At 37.4% G+C, this 12,585-nt stretch overlaps 1 protein-coding gene across 3 annotated transcripts in view; it reads right to left on the bottom strand.

Annotated features, from left to right (window-relative positions):
* TRIO (trio Rho guanine nucleotide exchange factor) overlaps window positions 1–12,585 on the bottom strand; it is a 230,644-nt gene that overhangs the window by 23,301 nt on the left and 194,758 nt on the right. For all 3 annotated transcript variants that reach the window (XM_065752445.1, XM_065752448.1, XM_065752446.1), the window contains exons 35-39: window positions 8,701–8,993; window positions 7,651–7,821; window positions 3,655–3,750; window positions 1,432–1,580; window positions 661–727 (exon numbers count right to left, since the gene is read on the bottom strand). In XM_065752445.1, the coding sequence (XP_065608517.1) occupies window positions 661–727; window positions 1,432–1,580; window positions 3,655–3,750; window positions 7,651–7,821; window positions 8,701–8,993 (776 nt within the window). The remainder of the gene's footprint in view (window positions 1–660; window positions 728–1,431; window positions 1,581–3,654; window positions 3,751–7,650; window positions 7,822–8,700; window positions 8,994–12,585) is intronic.

The following is a 12,585-nucleotide window of genomic DNA, read 5'->3' as shown; positions in this document are numbered from 1 at the left end:
GCCCTTTGCCTCAGAGGTTAATATTTGTAGGTTCCCTCTTAGTGTGGAAAAGATGGATGCTTCTTTGGTGGAAGATTTAGAGCTAAGACCAAATTTTGGTCACAAAAGAAAATTCAGTGCCTTTCTTCTCTTCCTTCTGTTAATAATTGAACATCGACAGGCTGAAATTCACTGTTATGTGCATTCTCTCTGGTTTTCCATATGAATTTTATTGGAAGCTCAACATTATAAATCTCCCTTAAGTCTCATCTCTTTTACAGAAGAGGGAATTAGGAAGCCTAATAGAAGCTTTGCTGTAGAAAAGGAACAAACCTTCCAAAGTCAGGATAGCTCCTCTACCTACTTAGCCTACAATGCTCTTTTGAATTTAGCTATGCTAAATTCCATACTATACTATTATGTGAGAGGTAGTGATCTTCAGAAATGACAATCACAGTCCTCAGAAGGACACTAAGATGCAAAATAACAGGAAGAAAGGAGGAATGAGATCTGATGCTGTATTTTTAATATATTAAAGGACTGCAGGAGGGAAATTTCATAACACAAACATTTACCCATTCTGTTTTTTCACGTGTTTTTGTTTGAAAAGAAATAAATAAGTTGAGTTACACAATTGGTTGGTACATTAAAAAAAAAAAAAAAGAGAGAGAAACAAGATACCTCAACTACGTAGCCCAGATCTCGTACGTAATCTCGCTCTGTCTCCACTAATTCCTGCAAGACATAGCTACAGGGGAAAGAATATGGTGAACACACATTTCATTAAATATGCTTCTAAAAAAGGATTAATGACATACAACCTTTTAGATATTTGGAGTCGCATATACTTGATAAGCATAGTCGAAAAGGGATAATTAATGCATATTCTTACTAAGCTAAATGCTTTTTTGATTTTGGAACTGGGACAGGCTAGCTTCTGTTTATCAAAGACAGATGTTTTCCTACATGTGTCATTAAAATTAAATGTTTAACTACTGTTTAAAATAAAATGCTAGCATGACTCTGGCCTGGACACATTTCAGCATACTAACAGGAGTGTTTTTGTGCTACCATGGTAACACTTTACTACTACAGAAGAACTTAAAAATCCCTGGAGGAATGTTGTGGGGGTACAGAAGAAAGGGAGTGATTATTTTTTGAAGCTTAATAGACCTCTGAATATTTAATTGGCTTATTTTTGCTTAACTGAGACTGACATGTTACAAAAGTCAAAGTGTGAGTGAAATTAAGTCATATGAAATTTATTTAGCAACTAGTGTTTGAGGAAAGTTTTTTGCCTTTACATAATGTGACAGCATGCTTGACACCTAACACAAGTCTGGGCTTTTCCAGATTAACAGCTTCTGTTGTCAGTTCAAAGTGAACATTCTTTAAACAAACCATTTCTCTCTTCAAAACATTGCTAAGAACAGAGGAAAAACAAGGTCTTACTGTCGTCTTTTTAAGGAACTGGACTTCCTTTCTTCCATCTCATCTATGGGTGATGAGGAGGAGAGAAGAGAGTTATCTGAAGGGTTGAAGGATGGACTGCTGCTGTCACCTTGATCTACTAACAGGGAACTTGGACGGTCTTCCAAGGCCTACGAAGGTGTTCAAGAAAGACAATAACCATTATTTATTTCCACTTTATTCACAAGGTGTGTTTACATACAGTCGTATATGGAACCTAAGGAAGATCAATTACTGCAGCATATCTTACCAAAAGGGGTCTCAAGCTTTGAGGAAACCTATCATAAACTTTGTTTTCCAGGACAGAATAATCTAATTTCATAAAGCACATTTTAAATATCAGTCTGTCCTTCACAGGAGAAGCACGCAGTTCAATTGGTTTGAGCAGGACAAGCTAAAAGTCAGAATATCCTGCTGAGGATGTTAGTACTTCTGTAGTAGAAACTACATGCATGCGTACTTACTGCCAGACATTAAATCATATTTATCATAATTTTTCTCATATGTAAGCTGTTTTCAAAAATAAACAGAACAGCTTTAAAGAGAATTCTTTGGAAGTTGTATTTTTAATTATAATGGTATTTTTTGACAAACATTCTATCTCATTATCTGGCCAACATACTTACTTGCTTTTGAGCTTGACAGCTCAAATCCTAGGAAAGGACCTCTCTTCTGCCAGATACTCTGTGTCCAAAGCAACAACTGCTTAGTCTTATTGTTTGTTTTGAAGACAGAGAAGATGTAGGAGAAATACTATAAACAAATTTCTATGAAATATTTATTGGTCTTCTTTTATTGAAACCCATAATCTCGAATCAAGCTATCGTTATACACCACGTTTCCTTGCATACTATACAGTCTTTAATATTAGACATATTTACTTCACCAGAGTAGGATTCAGCTGTAATCTTTTTTTTTTCTTCCTACAAAAATTAAAAACCCAATAATGATATGATTGGTCCAAAAAGTTGGAAAAACTGACCCCTGGCTACATGTGAAATGAGAACATCTCCAACAGAGACATGCAAGGATCATTAATCTATATGCACTGCTAGGCTGTATGGAAGAGATGTGAACTATTAAATTTTCCATTTACAAAAGCCTGCTTTGAATTTTCCCTTAGATGACTTCTTATTCACCCTTTCAGTGCAACAGAAGAAAAAATAGTTAATACTCTAAATAGTTAATACTCTAAGAGTGCTGAAATTATTTATGCAATAAAGTAAGCGAAGTTTAAGTCTTTTTGAATGAGGAAATGGAAAACGGAAACTGCAATTTTTCATTCTGAAATTCAAAGGTGCTTAAATTTAGGAAGAATCTGGGAAATATCAACTGGAAACATGGTTTTGCCAAGATGCAGTTCTCTGCAGTTTTCACAGTGGCACTTCTACAAAGTCCAAAGAAATCTTCTGTGTGTTGCAAAAGCCAGACTGAAAATCATTAAGGGAACCACAGAACAGGTGAGGTTGAAAAAGACCATTTAGTCCAATGCCCCAGCTAGAACTGGGTCAGCTAGAACATGTTTTCCAGGGCTATATAGAAACAGTAGGTTGGAAAGGACCTACAAGATCATCTAAGCCCAACCATACCCAGTTAGGCTCTGAATACAAAGACTTGTGGAATTACCTATACAATCTACTCTTTGCCAGTAAGCATCTTCAGCAACACAGGAATTTGGGAAAAAAAACTTCAAAAATCTGACAAAACTGTGCCTACAAAATTTGTTAGCGTGGAGCCAGTTAACATTCAAACCAATCCTCTCTTGCACTTTATAGGTATTTCACATATAGGTATTATCATGTTGCCTAAAGAACGGCTAGATAACATAAACATCGATTTGACAGGGGTCTGTTTTACTTAGCAAGATTTACTTTTAGATTCAGAGATTCTTCTAATGCAGCTAATGGGGCAAATCAGTGTAATTCTGGGTCTTAGCATTCATTTTTCTACTAGGACATTTTCTTTTTTGCTAGTAGGATATGTGTTTTCTTTGTTCACTTCTCCCTCACATTTATTGCATTTTGCCTCTCTATGTTTTAAGTGATTTCACAGAAGAGGGTGTACAAAGCGACCCACACACCAACCCCAAAAGTGACTTTTGAAACAGACATCACATTTCACACATCAAGGTTGTATACTGAGGATGAACATGGAGCTTTTCTCTGAAAAGCAAGTTAGGACTTGCTGTCTGCCAGTCAGTCTCACCATTTTGCTTTTGACGAGCTCTTCAATTGCACTGACTAGCTCTGCAGCACTGGGTGTTTCGGAGCTGGTAGGCCGCACCAATAATCGAGAAGAGGTCTGTGCAATGACATAAAGCAAGGAGAATCCTAATGTCAGCTCAGCACTTGCTCAAGAACAAAGGTACTCAATAATTGTCAGTGTAACAATAAAATCATCCCAAGTTAGGCAACTGGAACTGGAAATTCTAAGTAAACCCCACAAAAGCTAAATGTTGAAAGATCGTTGTGCCTTCCATTATAATTACTGAAATAAAAATTCCTGTTCCTACATGCAATAGAAGTTAAGGAATTATCCTTCACTTTGCTGAGTATAATAATGCTTCACAAACAGCTGTAAAAATCAGCTGAGCTGACCCAATGAACAACCAACAGTTTGTTAACATATTTTATTGCTGTTCAAACTGCAGAAAATTAACAAGAACCGAGAGGGCTTGAAATACAAGCTGAAACACCAATTAAACTAAGAAAAAATACGCCAGCAACTCAGGGACATCTACTTTTCTAAAGGAGCTGGAGTACATTGCTCAGATTCAGAGGGGAAATTGAGCTCACCATTCCTTGTGCCATCCATTTTCCCCAATCGTATGTGTAGAGTACAGAAGATCTCTGGCCTCACAAGCTATAAAATGCCAGTTTATAGATACAACTGAAGGCAAAAGGTGTTCACAGTAAAGGATTTTGGGGAGGGTCATAAAATTCAATCTCAGTAATTTGCAAACAGTTGTTTGCACATTACATTTATCATTAGCTAACTGAAAAGTGGAAACAGTGTAATATGAACCTTACTTCATATTACGAACAGCACAGTGAACATCGTGTAGCACAGGGTAAGCTGTTCTGCAAATGTTTCCAACAATTAGACAAAGAACTGGCACGAATAACAGCTTAACACAGGAGGTTCTGCTCAAATCAACCATGGGTGTGACAAGGCTTCCATAGGTCAGTATAAAAAGCAATATACATATATTAGGTAGTTTGCCTTGTATTTGCCTTATTTGGAAGGAAAACAGGGGCTGGGTAAGCAAAGGAAATACAGACAACTTTAAATGGAAAGATATGGGAACTGAGCCAAAGCAGAGACAGAACACAAGTCAACATAATGCTGCGTCAATTTACAAAAAGAGAAAACAAAAAGCGAAAATAATTAGTTTCATATTAGCATAACTGATCTTGAAACTTAATACTGCTTATCCAAAAATTAAATGCAAACAACTTGTAAACTGCCATCGAATGCAAATCCATGAAGTGTGCAATGATTCCATCAAACAGAATACATACTGTGCAGATGGGCTCTTAGGGGAAGAAAATGGGTTTGTTATTTATTGATATTAGACATATCATCTTGGCCTAGCACACAGTATTTGCATGCATATACAAAACTGAGCAAGCCCATAGCTAGCATGTCATTCAGGCAATTGTATGTTCCTGACATCTAACTATCAATCAATCATTTTTTTCCAAAGCTGTGCTGGTATGCAGCTTTTGGATATGGAGCTCAGCTCAGCCTCACAAAATGCTGTCAGCATAGTCATCAAGCTCTGGTCAAGATCCCGTCTATCTGTTGCTCTGTGGGAATATATGATGCGACTGTCAGTAAAAATTCAGAACTGGTTGTTTCCCAGTTCAATTGTCTAAAAAAATGGAACTCTGCTGGGCTGCACAGATGAAGTCTGCCTGCTGACCTTCTTCTTGATGATGTACTCTGGAGCAGAAAGAAAGGTAGAGGAAGCAAAGGAGCACATGCAGGTGTGAGATATTGCTGGAGGCCACAGTAGGCTGAGTAGAGAAGGAGAAGCCCATCAGAGCAGGGAGTTTCCAGCATGAGGGAAGACCACGAGCCACAGAGAGGAAGAAACGCTTGAACTGAGGCACAGACCAAAGCCAAGCCTCTGAGGTCATGAAAAGGAGAAGACATTCCTTGGGATCCAAAGGAAACCACCTAATGTGAGAGGAATGTGAAAGACTCTACCCAGAAGGCAAGACAACAGGGGACTTGTTGCAAGCCTTTAATCAATCAAAAGCTCTGTCAGTAGAGTCCTCTGAGTTCTGCTGGATAAAACTTTGCTCTGGCTTCTCAATTTTACATACTAGAAAGCATTCACTTTAGGTACAGGAAATTGGTGGTGTGTTTTGAAGTGTGGAATTCAGGGTGGCACACAAGCTCCAAGACTACCACACAATAGGACTTCTTTGCCTCCCGCCATGCAGCAGGACAGGTACCGCACTGAAACAATGCCCCTCAAAAGAAACAGATTTATTCTGAAGAGTTATGGTATAGCATTAACTGTACCAAATTTTAACTAACTTGTCAGAAGGTTTCTTTAGAACACAGTTTAAGATATTTCAACAACTGTCCCAACATGTCTTTATGGCAGTGGGTGCATGTAACTTCTAAAACTCAAAGCTACTTGAGAAATGGAAGTGAAAAGAAGAAGAGAAATGGAAAAGTGAAATGACACTATCTTCCACGAATATCCCCTCACAAAACTGTTCTTGCACTGTAAAAAAGAACGAATAATAAGCAAAAGCCACTTTTATCAGGACAACATTCTATAAGGCTTTCTTATCAGCTTTTTTTTTTTTTTTTGTATCATTGAAGGGACATAAAATAAGGCAGCTTATTAGCAGGAACTTTAACATATTTTCACCAACACTGTTGTTATTCTATTTGTAAACTGCAAAGTGAGATTATTTTCTAGCCCTAAAATATTACCTCAGGATTGAAGATCAGCAAGATTTTAAAACATTTGGTTTTGGCTATTTTGTTCCAGGACTACATCCCAAAATATTAACATCCCCCTGTCCCAACTCATGTATTACACTTTACAATTTCAGAAGGTAGAAAATAAATACAGATAGAACACAGAAGCCATGCAGTTTTATCCTACAAATGACAGCTTCAGGGATCGTTGAGATCCCCATTGAAAGACAGTGGGATAAAAGGAAATAAAAGATTAACAAGATCAGCCAAAGTTGCACCACTCCAAACAGCGATAATTCACCCACAATATTCACCAAGAGTCAATAAAACAGCTAAAAATTTTAAGCATCAAATTGGTGAGGCAACTGTAATGTGAATATCTGCTGCACAAGTCCAGATAGTTTGCGTTCTAAAACCTTGTGCCCTGGTTTGACAGTTGTCCTCTAAACATTTGATCAATGTTGAAAACTAAAATAAACCCTCCCAACATTTGAATATCACAACATTTAAGAAAAGGAGAATATATGTACATAAGATCTCCTGAATGCAACTACTAACAATACCCAAAAATTTCAACTATTGTTGGGAAATTATAACATCCTTTTTGGCATTTTTTTTAAACAAACAAAAGCAAAATAACCCTGAACTGTACTATTACCCTTACTTGCCTACTTACTTTTTCACACACCTGTAAAGGCGTTAAAAAAAAAACATTAGTAATAAAAAAACTATACAGCTATAAAAAAAATTAAAGTCAACATCAACAGCTCTTTCTGCTAAGGTATGTATGTTGACTTTTCCTTCTTCCCCCCTGATATGAGGCTATTCAAAGTAATAGGGCTTGGTAAACAGTCTATGATCTAAAATATTTTCAATGTACAACTATTACTTTCTCCAGATAAACACTATATGCATATAGTTATTGAATCTGAGTATGCAAAAGGTATGATTATAAAGCAATTGTTTTTTAATCAAAAACGAGGCATCCATTAAATGGATCTAAGTATGCCTGCAAAAACACAGTTTCCCATTTCTGTATACAAAGGTCTAGTAGAAAAAATGCTGCTCTTATGTGTTTAAAACAAATACATTTTATTTACACACTTTCCCCAGGAAAACTTTTTAATGATGGCACAGTGATTATTTCTGTATATCATAAAGGCATATTACATACAGAGACTTCAGGAAACTGAAGAAAAATATGGGCGAGCAGAGGTTGTGTCAACATGCAAAGCCTTCCCTGTTTCCTCTTCCTACCTTGTCATCCTGTGAATCAGGCTGGAGAAGACTGTGTTGCTGAATTGCCATGGGAGGAGGAAGTGGTACGGCATCCGCTCCCTCTTCACCTTCTTCCTCTCCACAGCTCTGCATGCCTGAAGAGGATGACTTTGAGAGAGTGCCACTGCTCAGCCCCTCATTCCGACCCCTCTGTAAATAAAATTAAGACATTCAAGCTCTGTTACCTCCTCAGCAGCATGAAGCTTGTTAAACATAAGCTAGTCTTAAGATTGCTCTATTGAGTCTTAAGTCTATTGCTTGTGTCTTAAGCTCTACTGCTCTTAAGTCTTAAGTCTCCCAACAAATCAAGATGATGCTACACACACAGTTAAAAAGAAAATGATGATCCTATACACACGGGAAAAAAATCAGATGCCGTAGATTTATGTTTTCAGTGTCTGGAGAAAGCAGACAGAATAAGATACTGAGAAGCAGATAGCTTGAAATTTACATCAGGAAGGTGTTGCCAAAGTAATGCTTTCCAAGTTCAGTTCTCCAAAGTACAAGTCCCATTCTTCTAACTTATTAATTCAAGGACTTTGTACTGGAAGTACTTACCTTCGTATCAAGATGTCTGAAGGCTATAAAAATCCCTTACAACATCAGATTAGAGTCAGGTATAAAGAAATAATTGTATAGTGTGCAAGTGAATGCAACTGTGGCAGAAATAAGATGTCATTCATTTCTATCTGAACTATAGGTTTGTTACAGAAAAGAATTTGGCTGTCTGTGCCCAACCAGATACACGTTTTGCTATTAAGTGAGTTCCTGGCTTAGATGGATGTGCACATATACGTGAGAGGAAGGCAAATATTCAGTAGATGTCCATGGTGGCAAAATATGCAATGGTTCACTATTTCCTTTCTTTTAATGAAAATTGCCATGTTCATTATTTGGGTGACAGTAACTACACTGATTTGAAGGGCCATTCACTACTCTAAGGCACATGTATAGCTTTAAGCAGGTCTCACTACGCAGATCTAGCAGAGACACAGAAACAAGGTGCTGACAGCTGCCTGGAACACATACCTCTTCAATAGTTTCATCTTGTGGGGTTGCTGCACTGTCATCAGAGTCCTTCTGAGAACCTGCATCAGCGCTTTTGCGAACCTCTCTACTCTTCTTGTGCTTGTGGGCCAGTTTTTTGACGTGCCCATCTGCCTTCCCACTGCTGAGACGCCTCACAGGACTGGTAAGCCATTTCCTCAAAGTGTTGCCAGGGCGCTTGGGACCCGGAGAGCTCTGTGCCCCAATCATATGGGGTTGAAGTGATGTTACTGAAGCAGGAGGACTGGCATCATTGCTGGAGACTGAAAGTGAGTCTGAAAAAGAATGAGGAGAACATGTTTAAATATTAGACACTGGTAAGCGAGAAACAAGGCAAGCAATCATTAGTAACAGCCTATTTGTGGAAGCCCTCCACCAGTCTGAGTTGGGAAAAATCTAAATGCTGTTAGTACCTTCTGCCAGTCAAAGACTGATTGTAACATAGTATTAATCATAAAATTATATGTATGAAAACTAGTAGGACAGCTGCTAATGTCACTTGAAACTCCACTGGAAACATAAACTCTATTGGAAACCCACATCGACCTCACAAAGCTTACCTGCAACTTACTATGCTCAACGTAAGACACTCTACTGGGGCAGTTTTACAGAAACTGAGGACTATCTGAAATACTCAGATTGCATGTATACAAGAACTGAACAAATTACTTGGCCTTTAAAGACACCACAGCTATCTGTTTTCATGTGTAAAAGACCACCCAAACATAAATAGTTTCTCTACAATAGTCAAACTTTCATTAAGTAGCTGTGACTGGCTCAGTTGTTATACCATTGCTGACGCATGTTTGGACAGTAGCACACTGCTTTGAGTATGGACATGAAAGGCAAAAAATTTTACCTTCATTAAAAAAGCAAAACTTTTCAAATCCTAAATATCATGTTGTGTTTTTTTTTTTTTTTAATATCATATGTTTACTTTGTGTAAGTAATCTTATAGTTTTTTTGGTTGGTTTTTTTTTTTTTCAAAGGTAGAGAATACCTATGTTGAAAAGCCTACTTACTCAAATCTCAGGATCACCAGTTTTGTTTAGCATGACAATGCCTGAAGTTCTATAGTCAAAGGATATACATTTCTTATCCACAGCTAGATGCATGTGAGATTGGTATTACTTTCCTACCAAGGCACCCATCACTTGAACTGTAGAGTACGCTTATGGTAAGCACCCATTGGGTTAACCATTGCAAGGCTACACTTATTTTTCCCATGCAGCATACTTTCTTCCCCCAACAGTTCCCTTTTTCCTAATAACATACTTTCTTTTTTAAAGATGCCATCTTGTAACATCAGCCCTGTGACTACTATCTACCACCAACACATTAACAAGACTCAGCTAGGCTGTCAAGTATGTTTTTTTTCCTGTGTGTGCACTTTTGTAGATAGATAGTTTATATAAGGATGACATAAATAACGTTTTGTTGAATGCTTCTACTGCTAGGAATTAAATGCAGTGTTTGCATTCCTTCTTGAAGTTTGACACAGATGTTCAGGTCACCTCTTCTGGCAGTTTTTCCTTAAGTAGCATACTGTAAGTCTTACCAGAAGAAATTTGAATTTTGTAGGATAATATGGTCACTGTGTCAGCAATACACTTTACTGGAAATACAAACGCCTTGGACCTACACATTACTATGTGAGCCTGCTCTGTTTCCACAGAATTTTAAGAGAAAATTCTTGCTTACAAAGCCACAACTGACACACTGAAAGAGACACAGAATGTGAATATAATAAGATCTTTTTCCATTATTGTTCATGGTGTCTCAGAGATTATCTCAACTACTGCAAAATGATGAGGAAAAAAAATAAGAGAGAAACATTATAATCCTTTCCCTGGAATCCAAAATTTTTATCAGGCTGATTTAAACATTTTCTTTGTTCCAGTAAAACCAAATCTGCCTCCATTAGTAAGCATGTGACTGCTAAAATACATCAACTCTTATGCCAAGTTCTGCTCCAAGCTATTCTGTATAACACATCCAGAACAATGACTGATATTAGCCACCACTTTTGTTTTCCCATAAAGTAGAAAATAAAAGCATAACTTCAGTCCATCAAACTAGCTTCCAACCCAGAATCAGCATGCATCTGCAGAATTACCTTCTAGCCATGGCTGTAAGTATGCTGCACAAGAGTAACAAAACAATCAGTTTGGTTTCAAGGTCTCAAGTACTACCAAAAAGCAGATGCAGAATTCTGCTAGTCAGTTTTGTCTCTAAATCTTGAGATATCAGTGCTACAGAATTACCACACGCTTGTTTTTTGTTTCTTCTTCTTCTTCTTTTTTTTTTTTTTTTAGTGAAGCAGGAAACATAAGGAAGAAATTAATTACCTATAACAGTTTTTGACTTGCAGTCTGAAGATCCCCGAAGGCCTGTGAATTACTGCTGAAGGGTCCTCAGCACATATGTTTGAAAAGCAGGCCTACTGGCCATCAGCATCCACAGCATGACAGATTTTTCCTTTTTTAAATAAAGTGGCCTGCTTATTAAAAAAATTCCAAACAAAACTCCCAACCATCTGCAAGCTCTCCACAGGAATCCAAACAATCCCCTAGTGAACCTCTGTAAGAAGTTAGTTTGACTGCTCTTCCACCAAATGTAACTTTACCATCACTGTATCATGTATCTTTTAACTTTTTTCAGATTCCTCATTTCAGGAATCATAGCAAATTTCAACTGATCAGTATTTCAGTAACCTTCTGCCATTCTGCTAATGGAAAACAGAATGGCAGAGAACAGCAGTGTTCTTGTAAACAAGTTTCTGAAAGCATAAACTAAATGTTTCTCTTTTAAGACTCTCAAACTTGAAGATGTTATAACCAGTTTTTTTTCTTTCACTTGTAGAGAGTTTTCAAGGCTGTCAAATGGTCCATACAAGTTCTATCCTCAAAAAGAGCTCATTCATGTACTGAAACAAAAAAAGGTCAATTAGGCCTTAACATGGAAGTTAATCATGTACCAACTGTTCTGTGTTTTTTGAATCAGTTTGCATTTCCTTCCTTTACAATTAGTTCCTGCTAGGAAAAAGGCAACATGAAGTGCAGTAACTGATGGTGGAAGATTTATTCTTTATACATAAACATGTCTATCTCTAAGCATCTAACATACCTGCAGTTAATAAAACCTTCTTCTAAAAAGCTGTGTTTCCTTCTCAAATTTTTGCACATCCTTTTGACAGTCTTACAGAACACTTACCAAGTGCTCAGTTTCTTGCAAAACCAAACAGTACAATGCAGAGCCCCTAAAACTGAGGGAAAGTGGTATATTCGTCTGATTGCACTTTTGCTGTACCACTCCTGCTCTTAAGTAAGCCAACAGTTAGTGGGCAGGAGGAGCAGGAAGAAATGCATACACCCCACTCAAGTGGAGAGGATCTAAGAGACAAAACAATGCTTGCCAGACATGTTTCACAGCACATACTTTAGCCATATCCTCCCACACAGCATTAGTTTTCTTTTGGCGTGCAGCATGTAACTGCTTCTCATCTTCTCTTCTGCAAGGTTTTATATGAAGTACTTACTAAAGCATTATTAGGGCTTCAAGGAATCATAAAAGTGGACAAAGTATAAGTAGTACACCAAAATGATAGCATTTTCCAGTTTACTCCTTAAAGCAGGAAAGCACTGAGGGAAAACAAGAGGCTTAATATGAATGGCTAATATGGCTTTGCCATAAAAGCATCAGCTTAAATTATATCTAAAAAGTGTTGGGGGAAAAATAAAAAAAAAGAAAAAAAAAGAAAAACAAAAACAAAAAACCCCTTAGCATCACCTGTGTTAACCCAAATGGAATGTCAACTCATCAGTCTCTTCAGAGACCAGATCCGTTTTTCCCCACACCTTAAATCTG

This window comes from Cyrtonyx montezumae, unplaced genomic scaffold (assembly GCF_038088225.1).
Source record: "Cyrtonyx montezumae isolate F1298 unplaced genomic scaffold, pur_monq_1.0 scaffold_8, whole genome shotgun sequence".
Lineage (NCBI taxonomy): Eukaryota > Metazoa > Chordata > Aves > Galliformes > Odontophoridae > Cyrtonyx > Cyrtonyx montezumae.
The sequence above is the reverse complement of the archived record's forward strand: the minus strand, read 5'-3'. Positions and strand labels throughout refer to the sequence as shown.